At 40.2% G+C, this 21,564-nt stretch overlaps 1 protein-coding gene across 2 annotated transcripts in view; it reads right to left on the bottom strand.

The window, feature by feature from the left end:
- Nucleotides 1–21,564, bottom strand: part of DSTYK (dual serine/threonine and tyrosine protein kinase) — a 49,470-nt gene that overhangs the window by 19,883 nt on the left and 8,023 nt on the right. For both annotated transcript variants that reach the window (XM_039881785.1, XM_039881784.1), the window contains exons 2-3: nt 11,730–12,118; nt 1,992–2,658 (exon numbers count right to left, since the gene is read on the bottom strand). In XM_039881785.1, coding sequence (XP_039737719.1) covers nt 1,992–2,658; nt 11,730–12,118 — 1,056 coding nt within the window. The remainder of the gene's footprint in view (nt 1–1,991; nt 2,659–11,729; nt 12,119–21,564) is intronic.

Here is a 21,564-nt window from a genome sequence, read left to right as displayed (position 1 = left end):
TGATATCATTTATATGTGGGATATAAACCTAAAAGCAACAAATGAACAGGACAAACAAACAGAGATTCATGGACATGGACAATAGACTAGTGGTTACCAGAGGAGAGGGGGACATGCTGGGGTCTCTGGGAACTCTGATGGAGTAAAAGGGTCAAATACGTAAAATTGGAAGTTATGTAAATTACATCAAGTGAATATAAAATTTAAAAAAATAAAAAAATAAAAAATAGACCTGTAGGAAATAAAGCACCCTATGCTTGCTATACGCTTGTTAAAGCCATCACATTTCCTTTATATCTGTAAGTGTTAACAGAGCCATATGCCATCATTCACATACTTATTCATTCTCCAAAGAAGGAACTATAACACTGTTATTTGCTGCAACGGATATGGTAATGAATAAAACCCAGATCCTACTCTCCTTCGCCTTTAAGTTTTTAGTCAGAAGAACACAATTATTAATACTTATAATAAAAGATAAAAAGTGACATATGCCAAAAATTTCAATTACAAATGAAATGCTTTTGGAGTTCAGATGAATGCAATGGTTATCAGGTAAGAAAATTAAAGACAACTTCATGAAAAATGTTATTTGGAAGAGGCCTTGAAGGGTGGGTAGCATTTGGAAATTCACAGACAATAAAAGACCTTTCGGGTTTAGGGCAGGGCCTGAGCAAAGAAAAAGTAAAAGAAGCATTTAGAGGACAGCAAGCAGTTGAGACCAAGTGAAACAGAAATTTAATACCAGGTGAAGGAATCTAAACTTACTCTGCAAGAACAGGGAGCCAGTAAAGATGAACTGGAGAAAGGAGAGAAAGACAATGAGATCGATCAGCTAACAATAGTTCAGTTAGACTACAGAAGAGGGAATAGAAAAGCAAAGGTAAATAAAATATGGAAAAGGACTCATCAGAACTTGGCAAATGACTGGATGTGGAGATAAGAGAAAAAAACAGTTAAAGACCATGCTGAAATTTTAAAGCTGGTTGCCAGGAAGATAGTGACATCAAGTAACTGGGAACAGATTAAGAAGCAGTAAAGCATGGAAAAAATAAGAGTATAGGCTGAGGAATCAGACTATCTAGATTCAAATTCTGCTTCTACTATTTAGTGGTTATGTGACCTTCAGCAAATTACTTAACCTGTCTAAGCCCCAGTTTCATCATCTAGAAAATGGCAATAAGTACAATCCACCTAGGGAGGTTGTTTTTGAAGGAGGCAAAACAACAACAACAACAACAAAAACCTGACACGGGGTCCCATGTCAGGAAATCTGATGAATTAATAGTTTCAAGTAGATTTTTAGGCTCCCAGGTGGTTTGGATGTATAGCATGACTAAGAACCTATGTAACTTGCTTGCAAATCAAGCCACTTTTATTAATGGGTAGTAGAGCTAATGTTCATGCAGGGAGGTTTATATAGCTGTCTATATACAAAGTCACCAGAATCTAAACCTCAGACACCAAAGACCTGACCAACCACTTTGGCCCAATTTTTTTTAATAGCCATTCGTGAAGAATGGAACCACCAGAAAAGCTAGAAACACTACTCTGGGAAATTCTCCTGAGCTGGGTTTCAGGAGCAACCTGAAAAGAAAATGGAGACCATGACATACACACAAAAAGGACCACAAAAGAAGCATAGGCTCTGCCAAAGGAGTCAAGGTTAAAGCATGACTTAGTCACATTCTTCAAGCAGCTCTTCTCCAGCTCCATTAGGGTCAAGGGGATGCAGATACAAACTAGAGACTAAAGAGTGCTGTTAGGATGAATTTCCCAGAAGCTGGGCTAACAGTCCTGCAAAGGAATGACAGTGGTGTCTTCCAGGAAGGTCTCTGAGAACAAGGCCACCTTGGCTAGATAATTTAAATTGGACTCCTGCTGAGTCCACAGCAGTGTAAGTGACATGACCCTGAGGTTCCTCCATTTCCAGCTGCAAAGGGGAGAGGCCCCTGTAGTCCCGGCACCCCATCAAGCTCTCGGGGACCTACCTTTAAATTCCATTTTGGCTGCATCATCCAGAAGTTCCTCCTTCATGGTGTTAAGCGTCTCAACAATCATATCTTTCATTTCCTCCTGCTTTCGGTTGGCGATATTCATCAGTGATTCATACAACTCGTTCTCCATTTTTCGCGTATATTCCAGACGTTTGGGAGTAATCTGCAGGTCGCGCTGCATGTCAAAGGCCTGGTTAATAAAGATGTCAAGGCAGCAGCAGTGCACCAGGTTCAGGGCTGCGGCTGCGTCCACCAGGCGAGCCTGGAGCACCTGGTGAGAAAATGTGCTCAAGAGTCTTAGCTTCTCACTTTGTTCCACCAACATGCTCTGAGCTTTAGTGTCCTGGCTGGGGGCCCCATAGTTACAGTGACCAATGCTCAGATAGCCCAGGTCAATTAGCTGGCGATAAAGCGATGATCTTTCGTTCTCCATTCTTCTGGTGGAGTCAATTATCTCTGAGCCCAGCTTCGGCACTTTGAAAAAGAATATGGGAAAGGAGAAATACTTTCGGATTTCCTTAAGCTCTTGCTCATCCCTCTCAGAGAGTTCATCTTTGTGGAGTGCATAGGTTATCACAGGCAAGAAATCATTCACCAAGTCACCCAGAACATCCACTGTGGGCCGGAGGCCTTGGCATGGTGCCACCACAATGTCCACTTCCTGGAAGGGGAACGGGGTCATATCAGCACTTCACGGTCAGAAGCAATCCTTGTCTCCCTAAAGCCCCCACTCAGACCAAAATCCGGATCTATGATGGGACAACTGGACTATGATATGCCCCAATCACTTGTCCACCTCAGTTACCAACACTCCCCGGTGCAGCCCATGCAGGCAAGCACTCACCTAGAGAGAGTGAAAAAACGAACAAGCAAAAATGGCAGTCCCTTCAGTCATTTCGAATAAAAAGAATATTTAGTCCTTGCCTTCCTTTGCTGCTTGGAAACTCCCACTGATTCTCTCCGATGAAGAAATATGACAAATAATAGAAGAACTATTATGGAAATTGCCAGACTGAGAGTGAGTCTGCCTGGAACACTCCTCCTCTTGCACTCCCCTCACACCCACCCTTCTTACCTGGCCTACGCCCACGCGTCCTGTAAATCTCAATGCTGTCATGTTTACCTTTACAGTCTCCTACTGCACAACCCCAAGCATGCTCTATTTCTATTCTTAACGTTTAACAAATTTGTAATTTATTTATTTAAAACCCATTTTTCTCCCCATAGCCAGTAAACTCTTTTGGGGCAGGGACCAGGTCTGTCTTGCTCGTGACTGTAACTCCAGTGTCTAACAGTATAGCTGAGTCAATCGATCAATAGCAAACTAAAAGCTAGGTTTGCCAAACATTATTACTGTCTATTCCAAGAGTTTACAGGTATCCGTGAGTCTTAGCCACCAAAGCCTTGGCAATACCTTTATTCTCATGATCACTTGGTATGGCAGAGACTAAGGTTTGCCTAGCCAATATTTAGCCTCTGCATTATTGGGAAGGCAATGTCCTCTACAGACATGGCCAATAAGTACAGGAAGCTTCCGGGAGAGAATTTGAGTCTTCTAAGAAGTATACCCTTTGACCCTGCCCTTCTTGCCTGGAGCACAGATGTGACATCTCGAGCAGTGGTCATCCAGCAGCTCTAAAGCAAACCTCAGGGTGGAAGCCAGAGCTAAGGATGATGAAGCATAAAGAAATAAGGACCCTGGAAACCTGATGATCCCAGGGCAGCCACATCAGCCCTCAAATGCCTAGCTTCAGATAACCTGTGTCTTGTTCAAACAAGCCTCTGCTTTCGACTGTCTTTTACATGTAATTGAACCCGATCACATGCAAGTTCCTAAAGTGAGTCCCAAGAATGATCTTTGGTTTAGAAACAAGTCTTCGACAGGTCCTTATTCTTGCCAGTAGTTTCTGCTTTGTGTTTTACTTCTTTCCTGAAGATCTTGTCACACTTAAGAACATATATTTCCATCCACTGCATATGCTGCTCCTCTACAGCTCAAACTCTACTGTGCCTGGCGTTCCAGATCTAAGGGTTGACCTGGAGACTCACGCCTCTATCACCATCATAGGCACACCAACTCCCAATGTCTTCAGGGGTCTGCAAATTCAAAAATCAATCCTCCACAAAATTCTAGCACATTTTACAGTTATAAAAGAACTCGACACAAATCTCCTTAAGTCTGTGTCCTTAATAGTTACCAGATGTTGAAATTTTACTTTATTTGAAATCTAAAAGATACATAATTTGCTTATTTTCTTTCAGATTAATATTGTTTTCATTCCTTACCTTATTTGTGCAAGACATATTTCTGAGGATAGATTTTAACAAATCAAAACCTAGGACATCTTCTCTATCGTTTCCGGTACTCTGTGTGCATGTGGTGGGGGTCGGGGGAGGTGGCGGGGGAGCACCTTTCCCATTTCCAGCAAAGCACAAAGGTCTCATCTTCTTCCCCAACAAAGCGCTAATATTCTCAGGTAGGTCACATAAGTGTCATTTGGCTGGCCACTTTGAACTCCCTAAAGCTAAAAGTGCTTTTAGCATCTCACCATTTGTATTTGAGCAAATGCTGCATAAATCCACCTATTTCCCATCCAAGCTAAAGCCAAGAAGAAATCTGCTGTTTCATCTGTGCCTCGAATTGCACCAAACTTTTTCTGATTGAAAGACTAGTCTGACACTCATCTTGCTATTCAAAACAAACCCTCTTTCACTACCCTGAGTCACACTGCTAGAGTATGAATCACTTCATGTGGCATATTCAAAAAGTGGGTAAGAACTTCTAAGGTTTAGAGTAGAACATACAATTGCCTAAATGCTAACATTATAATTACATATAATAATAAGAAAAAAACTAGAAGAGGATCCCAAGAAATGAAAAGTTATAATATGGTAGAGAATTATAAATGAAAATGTTCTTAAAAATATTTACCTTAAAATAGCAAATCTGTTTTAAATATATGCATTTAAAAAAAATATATCCAAGGATATGTCAAACGTATTACAGGAATATTATGGGGAAAAAAAGACTATGCAAAATCAAAGTAAGTGTTCTTTAGAAAATTTTCAGTAAGAATTTTTGTTTGCTTATTTAGTTGATGGATTTTTTTCTTAAAATTTTAAAATAAATATCCAGGTTTTCCTCAAGGATCATTTTGTGTGCAATGGAACTATCGGCCAAAGCTGCCAAGTCCATCTGTATAACAATACCCTTTCTAAGACACAGGTGACTTTATCTGCTCATAAGTGCAAATTCATTTTAAAAAAAAATGGATTCAGGGATTTATAATAGTAGATATTTCCTGATATATGGCATCTAGAAAGAAGTTATCCACTCCTAAATATATCTTGTATTAAACAAAAATGTATAGAAAACAAGTACTGTGCTCTCTCCATTCCCCAATTAATTAACTTGTGCAGACGGTCTCATTGTTCTATCATGACTTCTAGACGACAGACAAAAAGAGCTGCTGGCTGGGCTTCAGGCAGCAATATAAATTAGACTGGAATGTAATATGTGACTCTGCAATACTTACAGTGAAGGGATGACTCATACTTGACAGTTATAAACAAAAAGGGAACCAGCACTGTCTCATGGAGACAGGGAGTAAAAAAAATAATGACTGATGGGGATGAGCCAGACCTGTTCTGGGCACTATTATGGCCATTTGAGGAAAGTGTGACCGCAGACTATATTCCTTCCCAGCTCAGAGAACAGTGCCTGGCACTTAAGTGAGCATCTAATAAGTAAATGTGAAATGAATGGATGAATAAATGATGCTTTTATTACTTGCTCGAAACCACTTTCAATAATCACATGTAAAATTTTCTGTCTTTTAACCCATAGTCCACACATTTATCTAGAATTGCTTGCTGTCTGCCTCTATTCCAAGAATGAAGCAGTGAGTAATTAAGCATGGTGCTCCTAATTCAATCAAGGAATAAGAATCTCAGGGAATCATGAGAGCATCCTATAATTTCCCTACTTAGTAAAATTATCAGTGTTATAACTCAGAGGCTGATATAAACTCATTTTTCTACTTAGTTAAAGTATCAGTATAGTAACTCAGAGGCCAGAAACAAGACTTGGAAAAAGCACAATCCCAACCAGAGCCCCAAGCTAGTCACAGAAAGCATGAGACCATCATGCTGAAAGTAGAAATATATTTATAATCCTCGACATCCCCAAACAAAGGCTCTACATCTCAACTCATAAGCATGAAGCCTTTAAGAACTGGAACTATCTTCTCTATGTTTCATACTTGGATGAATAAGGCAACAGACAAGTTGACAAGAATGTACTGAGTAGATTCTATGCATTCTACGTGTAGATATTGAAACACCCAGGTAACCACGGATACAGATAAAAGTAGAAATCTGAAGCTTTAGTCTCTTACCACTTACTAGATTTGAGAGAGAGAAGAATGAAGAGAAAAGACTTTATCTTTTAACTTTAGAACTTTAACTTTTGTGTTACCTTTTTATAACATCTTTCATTTTATTACAGAAGTACTTTCTAATGAATTATGAAGAACTTTGTTTCTAACTAGAGCAGAATAACTCTAAGTAAAAATGGAACAAGAGAGACTTAAGTTTGACAAAAAGAAGCAACAGGGATGGTTGTCAGGGAAGGGATGGGTGACTGAGAGAGAAAGAAATCCTTTCTCAAGGACAATGATCAATACATACAAAGAAAGGAGAGAACTGGCTGACTATGTGCCAGACACTACACTAGGTGCTTTACACATACCCTCTCATTTAAGCCTCACACCAGCACTAAAAGATATGGATTACTACCCCCATCTTACAAATGAGGGAACTGAACACCACACAGTCAGTTAAGTGACAAAGCCAGGATGTAAATCAAGGCCACCCTGATTACAAAGACCATGTTTAAACAGTAACTGGAGCCCCACTGTGTGTCAGGAACTATCTGTTAGGGAAGTTCTGAAAGAAGAATAAAGGTTGGACATGATGATTTCGGGGATCCTAACAATCCTTGTGTTCTACGTTAAAAAGTATATGTTGGCTACAAAGTAAAGGCCCTGCTATGAAATTATCCTGCAAGGATTGGGTGAGAGACCATGAAAGATGTCAAAAGAAAATATTTTCATAGCCCCAACACCAGTGTTTGCCTGTTGACAGGACTTTCAACTGCTGAGTCTCTGAACTGGGCAAGATTTCTATCCCCACCATCTTCTACTCGAAGAGAAATGCCAACAGATCTGAGAAAGTGAAAACAGAGAGGGAAGCCATTTGGTGCAGAAAAGAGGTAGAATCCCAAGGCAAAAGAGGAAGATTAAGAGTACAATCTCTGCCAGATTTTCTACCAAAGAACTAACCTTGGAAGACCTAAAATTAATTAATGGTGGGGAATTGAGAAAATACAGCCTCAGTTTCAAGCTGTTCTTAAAAGATATCAAGGCTTCTCTAGCGAGTATAGGGATTTTATTTTTTTAATCTTGCCTCTAAACTACACACATACTTAATAGGTAAATCAACCTATAGCAGATATTCCCAGGTTTCTTGGAAAAGAGCAATGTACACAGGATGGTTACAGTTCACTATGTATATTAGTGTGTTAGGGGAAAGGCAAGAGAGATGTAAAATTCAAAGAATACAGAATTACTGCTTAGAAACAAATGTATAATTTAGCATTTGCTTGAACCTCTCATATCCTTTTTTAACATATCACTTTATTCCCTTTCTTTTTTGCCCCATAAAATCATGGTTACCTTATTTTAATATCTCTAGAATATCACATGTTACCCCAACTTTGTTTCTTTTCCCTTGGAATAGCCATTTTTGGCCAAATTCCATTTACCCTCTCCCCCCAACAGTATCGTCTTGCCCTGAGGACCCTCACCCAGTCTTTTTTCCTACTTTTTACCAATCGAACATTACCTCTCAATCTAGATACATTCAAGAGAAGATATGATATCTAACTAAAAGTAACACATCACACAATAGAATATACAGATGTTAAATTATAATGTACACCTTAAAATTATATAACTGTATTAACCAATGATACCCAATAAACTTAATTTAAAAAAAACTTAATAAAAAAATAAATAAAAATAAAATACATAACAAATTTAATTTTATAAGGTGCCGTAATAAATGCCAATAACTAGACAAAAGTTGAGAAAAGCTAGTCTCTAGGAACAAACAATGTTTAATAAATTTTGAGGTTAAAATCTGCATAACTTTTTGTCATTTTAAGTAGGATCCTTTATCATGATTTTGGCTTGTGAAAATATTAACTGCTGAGAAATTAAAACTATCAATGTCTGAATGACATTTAAAATGAATTATTTCCATTGAAAGCTATTGACTGAGGGTTATAAAGAGAAAACTTTACTACTCCAACTGGTTAGAGTTAAAAATAGTAAAAAAAAAAAAAAAAAAAGAAAGAAAGAAAAGAAAAAAGAAAAGAAAAAAAATTTATTTGCAAGTCATCAGACCTTGCCTGGAAACATTAGTTAACCTCAGTTCCCTGAAATATGTATCTACCATACATTACCATGAGCCAAAAACCATGCCAGCAGGCGGCAGTCTGGCTACCAGGTGACACATACATTTTGTCCAAAGGGCCTGGTGGGGACGAACAGGCTATTGATAAGAGCAGAACAACTGAGAGCTATGGAACGGCCACAGTCAATAAAATGCCACTGCTGGGTTACAGGAATCCCGGCTCAAACTAAGGAAGTATAATCACTCCTGCTGCTTTCTAGTCCTTTCCTTACAGGTGTTCATAGGGAAAATACAGATACGTAACACACACCACACAACTCAGACTGGGCAACTCTGAGGCAGACGATTGTGTTCCACTGGACTTCTAAGAAGAAAAGATGGACAGGGTAAAAGGAGTCAAATATAGGGGGATGGGGGAGGGTGAAGGGGGTAAAGGGGATCAAATATATGGTAGCTGAAGGAAACTGGACTTTGGGTGGTAAACGCACTAGAGAATATACAGATATCAAATGATAATGTACACCTGAAAATTATATAATTGTATTAACCAATGTTACCCCAATAAACTTAATTTAAAAAAAAAAAGAAGAAAAGAAAGAGAAAAGGAGGCGGTAGATGTTAAGTGCCAGAAAGGGGGTGAGGGTGGGGAAATGTGTCTGTACATGAAGACAGAATTAGCAAATAAGGCGAATGGTGAAATGTGTTGCCAACTGGAAAATGTCTATGTTTTAACCCTATATGAGGTTTCAGAAACTACCAGCTTAACAGAGTTCCTCTACTCTGAATTATAAACTTGGAATCTCAGGGGACCCAGAACTAAAAAGCTGGGAATACCAAGCACTACGGGTTCACATGTATTGGCTTATTGGGGAAAATCTGACAGTTGAAAATGAACATCTCTCATTTCCCCTAATTCAATCTTGGTTTCCTTTAGCTAAATGTTTCCTTTCTTTACCACCCCTTTTACACACCAAATGGAAGGGCTGTTTAGACTAACTCACTGGTTCTAAATATAACAGAGCTAAACAAAAAGATCTTTCTCACTGGCACGAAAAATCTTCAAGGTAGCTGTGAAATGTTCCCAGCTGTGAGCTGAGCAATTAATGTATTAATGGAGACAGGCGCCTGACTGCAGTGGCAGAACTGGGCCTCTGTTCCACAAAGGCTAAGGCCCCTCTGAGGCTCAGCAGCAAAGGGTTCTAAACTTTGAAACGCTGGGGTTCGTTGCTATTTCTACATCAAAACCATTGGAGAATAAAGCAGATCCGGAGAAACAGTGGCTAAGGAAACCTCAGAAACCACATGAAATACAAACAAGAGGCTAGAGAATTCCTCAAGAGAAAAATATTACTCAAGAAAGAGAATATATATTTCAACTGTGTGGAGAGAAGGCTGATTTGGTAGCTCAACTTTCCAACCAGGTAGCCCCAACTGTTACCTCTGCTTGAGTGCTGAGCATGCCTCAGGGGCAGGCACCGGGAACCCTCAGAGATGTGCAGAGATGCACTTGGGGAAAGGCTCTCACTTTCCTTCCTTGTATCACCACAATTCAAGGAACAAAAGTAAATGAGCATCGAAGATGGAAAACCAATAAAATGAAGGGATACAGAGAAATCAAATAAATAATTTGCCTCTCCTGCAGATGGTTTAGTTCACACTGAGATTGTTTTTAAAGGCAAGAACAGGAAAAATCACCACCCAACTTACAGCAGTCATTTCACGTATTTAACAGTGTTTTTTGAGCTGTAGGTCACAATGGCTATAGCATCAATATAGCTGCTACCACCATTTTAAAAAAATTAAGACAAACAGAATAAAAATAAAAGTATCAGTATGTCTTGAAAGAAGTAAAAATATTGCTTCGTGAAACTTTACTTTAAATGTACATGTGTATATATGTACTGGGTTCTGTTATAAAATGTATTTCTTAAAGTGATTTAAAATCTAAAAGTTTGAAAACCACTGAGCTACTGAAAACTTGAAGGAACTAGACCAAGGCAGTATGCCACAGCCAGATTATGTATGGATCAAATACTCATGACTGTGAAAAAGCTCATGGGTCAACTGAGGAGCCTCAGTCAATACACACGGATTACTATCAGTTATTGAAAAACTCTCACGGCATCCTGGAACCAAGCAATGCAACCTTTAGGTCTTAAAACAGAGGAAAGCCACCACTGAAACTGAGCTGAGAAAAAAATGCTGATTTATATACATAGCCCCCCTCTAGCTTTTATCAAAATAAAAGAAATCTGGACTCTGGAAGGAAATGACAGTTTCTACTTCTAGAATATCACAGACCATGGCCACAACCAAAGGACTTATTCACTATCTGGGAGACTAAACCTTTTAGAACAAGGGTAGGTGAAGAGGTTTTAAGAAAAAAGAAACCACTCTCCTAGTCCTGCCAAACTAGCTCTTTCCTTCCTGGCACAGCTAACCAAGGTGATGGACTTTGCATTTTTTACTCCTACCCACTCCTGACCCCTGGTATAGTCGCACCCTTTGTCGATTCCCATTCAGCCTAATCTAATAGCCCAGCCCTATCTATGCTTCAGGAAAGGAAGACCAGCACAAGAGGTGAGTCCTCCCTAATTGGAGACAGGAATACCAAACGAGCAATATAAACTCTTTGGACATGCCATAAGACCTGTGCTCTTTGGGAATTTACTTCAAGAGAGAAGCAAAGATATTCCTCATGAGCTAGGATCTCCTTATCTTGTAACATTGTCTCAGACCTGTTCTCAATATTCCCAAGTTCCTTAGAAAGTAGGAAACCTGATCTGTCCCACTTAGCAAGTAATAGCTAGGTCTAAGGAAATCCTCATGAAATGCTTCACTTGGCCCTAACTCTAGTAAGAACATTAATTAGCCAACATCTTATTGTTCCTTTTGGAAGAAGATGGCTAGAGGCAATTCCAACAACACCTTCCTGTTAAGAAAGGAAAAAGGATTTCTAACCCTGATCATAATTGCTCTGTAAAAGCAAGTCGAGATGCCAGGATCACATTCCTTTATTTTAGAAAGGAGACAGGAGGCAAGGAACAAGCCAATTATTCAGGGCCTCCCAGCATGGTAGCAGAGGCAGGGATGGGCACTGCTACAACCTTGTCTGTTTTCAACTTCCTAGATTATGTTCCTTTGACTCCATCAGCTGATGCTCACAGGGTATGTACTGCCAAATTACCTTCTGAAAACCTCAAATACAAGAAAAGCTAGTATGTGTGTACAACCATATAAGTATGAGATTGGTACCTGTAAGAGAGCATGGTGCATCGTCACCTCCAGTTCGGCTAAAACATGGGCAGCATCCTCACTGTCCTCTTGGACCTCCAGGTCCTCCTCAGGGATGGTCTCCCAGGTGCCCTGGTGAGCAACCAGCGTGGAGACTGGTTCATATTGGCCGGGGAGCGCCAGGCTGACCCGAGTCTGAGTCCCATAGGTGAAGTGGAGGCGCCGAAGCTTACAGCTCTCCTCATTGCCCAGCTTGGTGGTAGGAAGTACCTGCACCCCCAAAAGCAGGTTCAATAGCTGGCACTTGACATTACAATCCTGGCCGAGGATCAAGATGCAGGGGAGGCAGTCCACAATCTGCTGAAGGTACTTCTCTTCCTTAGGTGGGAAGGAAATGCAGCTCAGCTGGCCTGGTTGGGGAAAGGAGGGTGGAGAAAGAGAAAGGAGGACAGAAAGAAGAGTGAGGAGGGGTAGAGAAAGACTCACACCGAGACCCCATTAGAATGTCAGGGTCCTAGAGAAGAAATTTCTAGGAAGTTCTTGGTTGAAGGAGTTATCAGGAAAACATCCCAGTCAGAAAAGTCTCCTCAAATATCAAAAAGAATTCCCCTCCCTGGCTCATCCCCAGAGCAGCTGTTTCTATCTAGAAAGGTGGCAGTGATCTGATCTACCCTCCCCACTCCTCTCTGATCCAGTGGAGGGACAGCCTAAGGAGTTTATGAGGACTAAATCACAATCACAAGATCATTAAACTGACAAAGCCAGAAAAGGCTACACTAACTGGGATGTGAATCCAAGATGAAACTATACCTGAATATGTCAAAATGAACACCTTCCTTGTAACAAAAGGCCTTCTTAAATGTCACTACCAAATGAAGTTATAGCTTGTTATTTTCCTCATTTATGACATTTTATAACTAAATGTATGAGCTAATCTTTAAATACACACATATCTAAATAAAAAGTTATTCAAGTTTGCATAAGCTCTAGAATCTTTTCTGGTCCATCTCTCTGATAGCCAATGACAGCATCTCAGCTGCCAAGTCATCAGTGTTTTCTTAAAGCACTGGGTGCTCAATTAGGATCAATATCACTTCATCAAATCACATCCTTCAGTATAGGGATGACAAAACCCTGAATAAGAGAAAAGGAAAGAACCGACTGTTAGGATAAAATCCAGGAAGTCTAGGAAGAAATGTGATCTAGCTCAAAAACATTAATTCAGGACAACCACACTCCTAAATGGCTAACTTCCTCGAACATGTCAAATAGTATTCAGAGAACAAGAGGTTTCGTAAAGTATGAGAACCTATGTTTGGGAAAAGGAACCAGAAATTAGTTGACTGAAACTCTCAAGATTCTGAACTTGATTATTCTACATGTTCAGTGTCAGTGCCTGCCCATGTCCATGATTCAGGCAACCCTTGAGTTTGTTCAGAAAGGCACAGACACATGGTTCTTAGGCTGTAAGTATGCTGATCTTACATACACTTTAACTGAAATTTGGGATAGCACCAATTGAAATGGTATTAGCTTTAGTCACTTAACCATGAGTTGCATTAAACCATTCCTAAGCTGTTTATTTTGTTCCTATAAATGAAGCAAGAGAGGCCTGAACCATTTAAGAGGTTGCTCTACTTCAGACTGTACCTATCCTACCACAAACCTACTCTTTCAAATCCTCAAACCCTTCTCTTCCACAAATGAAATGGCACCGCCAAAAGGTTTAAAGTAGTCTGCTTTCACCTAGACCCCTCGATGCATTTCATGAAGCCCTTCCTCTCAGGTCTGTCTCTAAGTACATCACCTGGCCTGCACATGCACATCAGCAACACCAGAACCTAGAACAAGAAAATCTACTCTCCTGGGGAAGAGATAGATTGCTTTGAAAAAGCAGAGAGCATTAACTGAGTGCCTAATTCCGTACAAGGAATTTACTAAGCACAAGAGTAAAATGCCAGACCGCAGATCTAATCTTTGAGCTATAATCAAAAGGAATGGGACATAGCCAATTTCTTGTGTGACCACTTAGCAAGCAGCAATGGGCTAGTCCTGAGTTCCTTCATATCTTGTTCATAACACCACCATAGTCCATTCTAGTTATAATTATCGAAACCCCCAACACGATGACTAAAACATAGTAAGTACTTTATGTTACACACTTGTTTGCTCTGTGTAAGAATCCTTTTATTGTGGAGAACTGTCTACAGAAAGCTCTAAGTGTTTCAAAAAGTACTCAGAATAGTCCAGTATCATGATGAATCATTTAGAAACTGTCATTCCTAAAAACCTCCTCCATCTCAGCCTGGAGTCGATGTAGACAACAGAATAGAACCTCTGCGGTCACCTTGCAGAATTTAACCACCATCATCTCAGCCTGAGCAGCGAGAAGTCCAATTAGATTCACTCTCATCTACACTTCCTTTCCTCTTTTCCCAGTTTGTACAAACTTTTATAACAAAAGTTAGTATATAATAAAAGCAAAAAATCTAAATGAGCTTTCTTACTGCTGCTGCTAGGAGAGTAGATAATAGATAATTAAAACCAACTAACCATTTTGCAGGACCAGAGGGAGATCTCAACATCTCCGAGACAATGTCAACTACAGGAAAGTCGGTAGAACATGCTCTGCGTGAGCCAAAACCACAGCAGACACACCCATTATTCATCTGACCCAAATTACCACACACCCCTGTCTCTGCAGTGACAAAAACAGTCACTACAAATAAACCCGCTAGCATCAAACCACCATAGACCAGTGCAATGGGAGAGGGGGTTGACACAGAGCCCAGTCTTAGTTTTTGTTTCCGTGCACTGTTAGGGTTCTACGTGTAACCTGTTGCATGGAAGAACGGCCTTCAATACGGATACTGCCATCTGCTTTTGCAATACCTCATTACCTAAGCCCTTTGCTTCGCCCATTCATTTTTAGCTTTATAACTGATCTCCAACATGCCTACAGGATTTGAACAAGGGCATGGAGAGAAATGAAGGTGAAACTAGACTGTTTCACTCCTTGCTTCTCTCGTCAGATGGGTCACGGTTCGGTGAGGGGAGGATTGCAGCTTCGAAGTGGGAGCAGCACCGGGGAGGAGGGAGATACTCTGATCCCAGGCTTCACTGCAGACAAGCCCTATGACTTTAGCAATTCACTTGATTTTCTTCAGCCTTGCATTTCTCATCTGTGAACTAAGGGAGTTGAATTAGATCATCTTTAACATCCCTTCCAGTTCTAAAATTCCAGGATTCCATCAGGTTTCAACTGCTGAAGGAAAAATAATCGAGGGGAATGGGTGGTTAGTCTGGTTGTTTTTATTTTAAATTACATGTGAATTTAATTATGCGAGCTCTCCCTGGCCAACTATAACTGCAGATCAAAAAGGTGACTGAACCAGCCAGGGGCCGAGGACCTACAGCGCAGTGTTAGCAGTTCTCTAAAAAGATGAAAAACTGCAGACTGACAGGAGGAGGAAGGAAGAAAACCTGTTCCAGCGCTGGAGCAGCTGTCTCCCTGACAGTTAAAGGACTTCTGAGTTAATCAGGTTTTCTTTTGTAATTAATATAACAGCATCTGCATATGGGGCTGCCAGAAGGTAACAGCAAGGCTTCTCAGCTGGAGCACATTAGCCCTGCCAACTCCAGCTGCAGGAAAAGTCACCTCAAATTGTCAAAAGTGCAAGCCAAGGCTTTTTTTCTCTCCTAGATGTTTCTTAAATACAGATTATCTTGATTGCAGTTACAGTCGACTCTTGAACAACAACATGGGGGTGAGGGGCTCCAACCACCTGCGCAATTGAAAATCCACATATAGCTTAAGTCAACCCTCGGCATGCACAGATTCCCAACTACCAGCTGACCCTCGAACAATGTGGGTTCAAACTGTGAGGGTCAACTGAACTTTGGGAGTCAAATGAACCACGGGGGTCAACTGAAAAAAACTGCATATAGGTGGAGCATTCAAACCCACGTGATTCAAGGCTCAACTGTACTTCTAAACAAAGGTATCAAACTAGAAGGAGAACAGTAACTAAAGCAGCAACCCATTTGCTTCATTGTAGATAATGAAGAGGAGCAAAATATACCATGCCAATAACCTTTTGTAAGAAATATTTATAAAAGAAATCTCCATTTGTGTTTCCTCTCACTAGGAAGAAAAGGATGACTCGTGATCTCTAGAAACTCCGCTCAATGTAGAAGGGAAAGACTTAAATCTGCATAACAACCTTACCCTTGTTTACGGGTGCTTTTTTTCCCTGGTAACCTCCCATAATTGCTCCCCCTTCTCCAACAGCTGTCTTTAACGAGACGATATTTAAAGTTACTCAGTTTTCCTGGGTCTCTCCATGTATACAGGAGGTGTGCACGTTATTAAATTTCTGTTTGTTTCTCTCCTGCTAATGTCTTTTTATTATGGGGTGAGGGGAGAGCTCGGCCAAGAATCTAGAAAGGTAGAGGAAAATTATGTTTCCTCCCACAATAAGATTTACTGAACCCCTTCTAAGTACATCACCTGATTTGTCTATATCATTTGTCTATATCATGTTCACAATCCTACCAGACAAGATTATTATTTCCATTTACAGATGAGGAAACAGTAGCTTAACAAAACAAAAAAGAACTCATGTTTTTTCATGTATCTAGACAAATAAAAGGCGGAACAAAGGGCGATGCAGAAGCTGTAGGTCTAGCGGGGCAGTGCAGGGGAGGATAACTTGTACTTCTCCCAGGTTCTAATAATCAAATTGACATAAGACAGATTAACATGAGAAAAACAACTTAATTGCGTACTGTACAGGGGCCCCATAAGAATGTGAGAATGATAGGCAGTCAGGCAACTGAGGCTTATATGCCATCCTGAGATGAAGAGAAGGAGGTAAAGGTCTGAGACTCCAAAGGGGAGGAAGACAATTTACAGAAGATGGGAAGAGCAAATGTTTGCTAAACACATGTTTGCCATGTCACGCAGAGACCACGGGACACAGAGAGGACTCTGATCTCCAGGCACTGCCAAACTGCCCCCAAGCCCACTACACCTAGCCCATACTCTCTGTGGTTATCAGTAGTGAGTTCTCTTCCAGGACCAGGCCCCCTATCTAAATTCTTTTAGGCAGTTAAGGGGAAGGTTAAAAAAAAAAAAAGCTCTGAGTCTTTTGGGCCTTGATTGTCTTCAGCTCAAAACAGTCCGCATGCTAAAGTGACATTCTAGGGAGACTTGTTCTGAACCCCTTCACCGGGTACTTAGTAAGAGACAATGCCCCCGAGGGTGGCATAATATGCCATCCCAAAAGATGCCACTTTGGCTTAAGGATTATTTTTAGCTTGAGGCACCTGACACACAGCAGGTATAAGAAGGGCCTTCTGACCTCCCCTTTTACTTCCTGAAAGCAGGAGATAAAACCCCCAACTGGAATATGTCCTCCCTATTCCAGAAGCAAAGCAACATTCTTATCACCAGAGACCAGGAGTCAAGGTCAAGAAAATAAGCCTCACTAAACTAACCTCTATGTTCCTAGTTACTTTGCCACCATTAACTGCCTTAGCGCAAGCCCCTGTATCTTGTCATGTTTTCATAATTTACTTCTCTAATTCAGTATATATATGTTCAACTTGTTTCTTTGACTCTTCGTTTTCTCGTAAAGACTCCCATGTACAAGGAAAACTAATAAAATGCACATATTTTTCTCCTGTTAAGCTGTCTTATGTCAGTTTAGATCTTAGGTCCAGCTGGATACCCTAACAGAATAAAGACTTTTTTCCTCCCCTGACCCCGCTACCACATTTTTTCCCAGTCTGGGCCAAAACACAACTTAGTAATTGTAGGAAGCAGACTGACAAGAGTCACTACAAAAATTGTCCCAAACCAGGAATAAAGCCTGGGGAAGGAACACAATATTACTATTAGCTGGTGCATTTTTTAAAAAATTGTATTGTTATTCTAAGATTTCTAGAATCCTTTTTTTCTAAAAGAGACAGTAATTACTTTTCAGAGAAATTTTTAATGCTCCTCTTATCAGTCAATGTGTATTACTTTTTTGGCTTGAGGTTAAGACTATTCTAAAAAGAACTAGCGGGAAGGAATGCTAATGACATTTTGATGTTTCTAGTGACCCATTAGATATTTTATTTAAATTGTTTCTGGAATAATAGCAATAGATTTTTATCTCTTTTGTGCCTGTTTTCCATCTCAATCAGTAACATACACTCAAGAGGTGAGTGAAGGGCAAGGTAAGGTGCAGTCCACGGCCAAGGTAGGGAAGGCACTAAATGGAGTAAGTGAAATGGGACTCTATCTTTGCCTTGTCATACAATTGCAACTCAGAAAGTTGACATGGCTTCAGAGTTCATTCATATCTCAACAGACTTCCCACCGCAATCCTTGCTTCCAGGATTTCCCTCCTTTCCTAAAGCTTTTTTTAAATCATACTTTTAACAATAACTTGTAGTCCTCTATGACAGTAAATAAAAATATGAAGGATTTTATAATTCACTGAAGTAATCAGTGACCCCAAAATGTATTTCCACAAATAAGTAGTGATGTTTTCTTATTAACTACTTGTGCCAAGAGTAGAGAAAAGGATAAATCCTAAGTTGAGAAATGAATGTTGTAGTCTTTCTATTACAATCAATTCTACTACAACCTTCAAAGTATTGAGCTACAAAAGTCCCAGGAGCTGAGAAATAATTCTGCCAAACAAGCTCTCTGACCTTTAGCTAAATGTAAAGGATTCTGAATTGAAGGAAGCACTCCCATTTAAGGAAAACACATGCTTAGGTACTCTGGGTTTCAGAAACTTCAGGACCAAGCAGTAACAAGGTATTCTGGTTGAAGGGTATGGTTTTCGGAAATGAGAGATTGAAATGTACTCAAGTAGCTAAAGCTTTTGTTGAAAGCTGAAAAGTCAAGCTGGCAGAAATGTCACTAAAGTTACTCTACTTGGTGGCCATGTTAAAATTGCTAACAGTTTTAAAGCAGATTTTCCTGGTGCCTGGGAAGAGGGCGATAACCTCCACTCCCAGGGTTATACTCCTCTGGAAGCCATGCGAAATGACGAGACTGCACTCAGCAGCCTGCTGACAAGTTCCTTTCTGGGCAAAACTGCTCCTGAGGCTGGTCACACTGCAGAGGGAACAGAAAGGCAGCTGGCACCTGAGGCTGTGATTTATAAGATGCAGAGATAAATGGCATTCCTCGAAGGAAGCCAACCCCATGCTTCACAGAGGGCTTAGGTTCTGTCATTTGGAAGGTGGCATCTTACCATTAAGAACTATCGAATGGTGGGACTGTGGCAAAAGGACACAGGAACCAGCTCAAAAGGGGGGGGGGAGGGGCTCACTGACCAAACCAGGAAAAATTTAAGCATAAAAAATTTTTAAATGATAATAAGAAATTATAATCCATTGAAAAAATTCACAAATCCATGCTAATATAAATAAAAAGAAAAATAAACAAAAGAAAAGGAAAGCCTTTCCTTACCACTAAGAATACCTACTAAGAAAGAGAAAGGAATGAGGTGGGAGTTGTCTAATAGACCAAGATCAAATAGATGCTATGTCTGGTGGAGGGAAATATTTCAGGAACGGATTATCAGTGAAATCTTAGAACACCTCCCTACAAAACACTAATCAACTGAAAGGGAAAAATGGTGACTTCAGGGTGGAGAATCTGGAGAACACCAATATGACCAGTGATCATGTGTAACATCTCCAGGAGTGGGGGGGGGGTGACATGTGTAACCATGATGCAATACAATCACATTATTTCTGTGCCTAGTCTTTCTAAGAGCTCAGGACCTGAGTTTGGTCATGGAGAAACAACAGACAGATCCAGGTTAAATGTCATCCTACGGAATGTAAAGCCTACTCTTTAAACCTATCAAAGATGTAGTAAATGCCAGAGGAAGGCATAGGACCTGTTCCATATTAAGGGTGCCTGAAAAGACATGGCAATTAAATGCAACATGTGTTCCTGGATAGGACCTTGGGTCAAAAAAGGAAAAGAGATGGGGGTGGGGAGAGTGGGCAATTGATTACTAGGACAGCCCAGCAATCCTGAATGGGGTCTGTGCATCGCACGGTGGTACAGAATCAATGTTAATTTCCTGATCTAGAGAGTTGTATGCTGGTATGTGAAAGCATGTACTGGCTGAGTAGAAATGTGCACTGGAGTGTTTACAAGAGATAAGACAACCTGTCTAGAGCTTACTTTTAAACCATTCAGAAAAAGAGTAGACAGAGAGAGAGAGAGATTGGGTGATGGAGCAAATGCAATAAAATGTTAATAACTGGGGAATCTGCATGAAGGAGGTATGAGAACTCTTTGTACTGTCCTGGCAATATTTATGTTAATGTAAAATTATTTCAAAAAATTTTTTAAATGAGCCAAAAGGATACCTAGCAAAGTGTATCCAGTTCTGGATCTCACAGAAGAAAGAGATCGAGACAGAATTTTACTTGACCAAAAAAAAAAAAAAACCTAACAAACAATAAAAAACACAGTAAATACAGTAATAATAGAATTTAAACAATAAGTTTCTTCACTGTCTCCACTTTTGTGCTGACCTCTGTCTCCTCAATCTTCTTATGAGAGTTGACTGCTGCCAGTTCAGAGTTTGGGGGTTTCAAGGCACTAATCTAAGTAGTTCAGGATCAGATTTATAATCCAAATCCTCAAGGCTAAGCAGTATAGACAAACGTCATGCTCCAGATTAGGACACTGATCAAAGTCACCTATAACCACCCAGTTCACGACTAAGAAACCACCAGAAGAAGCTTGAACCTTGTACTGCCCTCAGTGGCCCCCTCTGATTACTCAGAGGTAGGGAACACATCTCTACCTCTTCTGGAGTTCAGGCCCCCTCCTTATTATACACTAGCAAACTATTTTTATCCTATAGTAAAAAGCCACTTTTATTCTATACTAACAAGTTGGAGCAGCACTATGTCTCCATTTCTCTACATAGAATGACAGCCAGCAGAGCAGGCAATTGTTCAATTAGAAGACACTGAAATAGGTTTCCCCAGTGGGGTTCTTGCATGCCAAAGGGTAAGAATGACTTTTCTCTTACTAGCTCTACCTCCTACCCCTACCCCCATCCTACCTCCCCGCCATTCTCCTTGCACCTACATAGCTCCATAATGTTAGAAGTTAAATCTAGGGTATGCAGTACAGAATATTACGAAAAAGTAAACTCCATATTGGTTCAGTCACCACCTGTTAATTTAAATAGAGAGCTTTCATTCAACTTTGTCTTGGAATCTAGCTACATTTATGGCAGGGCCTTAGTCTTGGCTCTGGAAAGTTTGGCTTGATTTAAAAAATCCTGAGGAATGTAATCCTCTCCTCATTATACAGACTGGAAAGGGTAAAAAACACAAAACTAAAATCTGTCTACCATAAATAGGGTACTAAAACTCCTAATCTGATGAAGCTAAAGTTAGACCTTTTTACATCTAAGTTTAGGAAAAGGGATAAAAGTATTTTTTTAAAACGTGAAGTTTTTATTTTAAAATCAAAGGCTATAATGACTGCATAACCTATCATAATTCTTTGGGATAGTTTTGATGCATTATTAGTTAGACATGTGAAAAGAAAAACAACCTTCAAGTCCTACCTCCCAGCTTCCTGCCCAAAGAACATCACAACAAGGAACGGAAGTACATTATAGAGCACCACTCCAAAGAAAATTGTGCTCAAAAGGTTCCCACAGTTGTGGGGTGCAAGGCTGGGGAATGCATCCAAACCACTCACACTGCCTGCTAAAGAAAAGAGAAAAAGGCACTGCACTTGATGTGATGGGCACGGCAAACGGGCCCACAGGGGTCACTGATGGGTCTGACCAACTTTTCTTCAGAGAGT

Source organism: Pteropus medius, unplaced genomic scaffold, assembly GCF_902729225.1.
Source record: "Pteropus medius unplaced genomic scaffold, Ma_sr-lr_union100, whole genome shotgun sequence".
Classification (NCBI taxonomy): Eukaryota; Metazoa; Chordata; class Mammalia; order Chiroptera; family Pteropodidae; genus Pteropus; species Pteropus medius.
The sequence above is the reverse complement of the archived record's forward strand: the minus strand, read 5'-3'. Positions and strand labels throughout refer to the sequence as shown.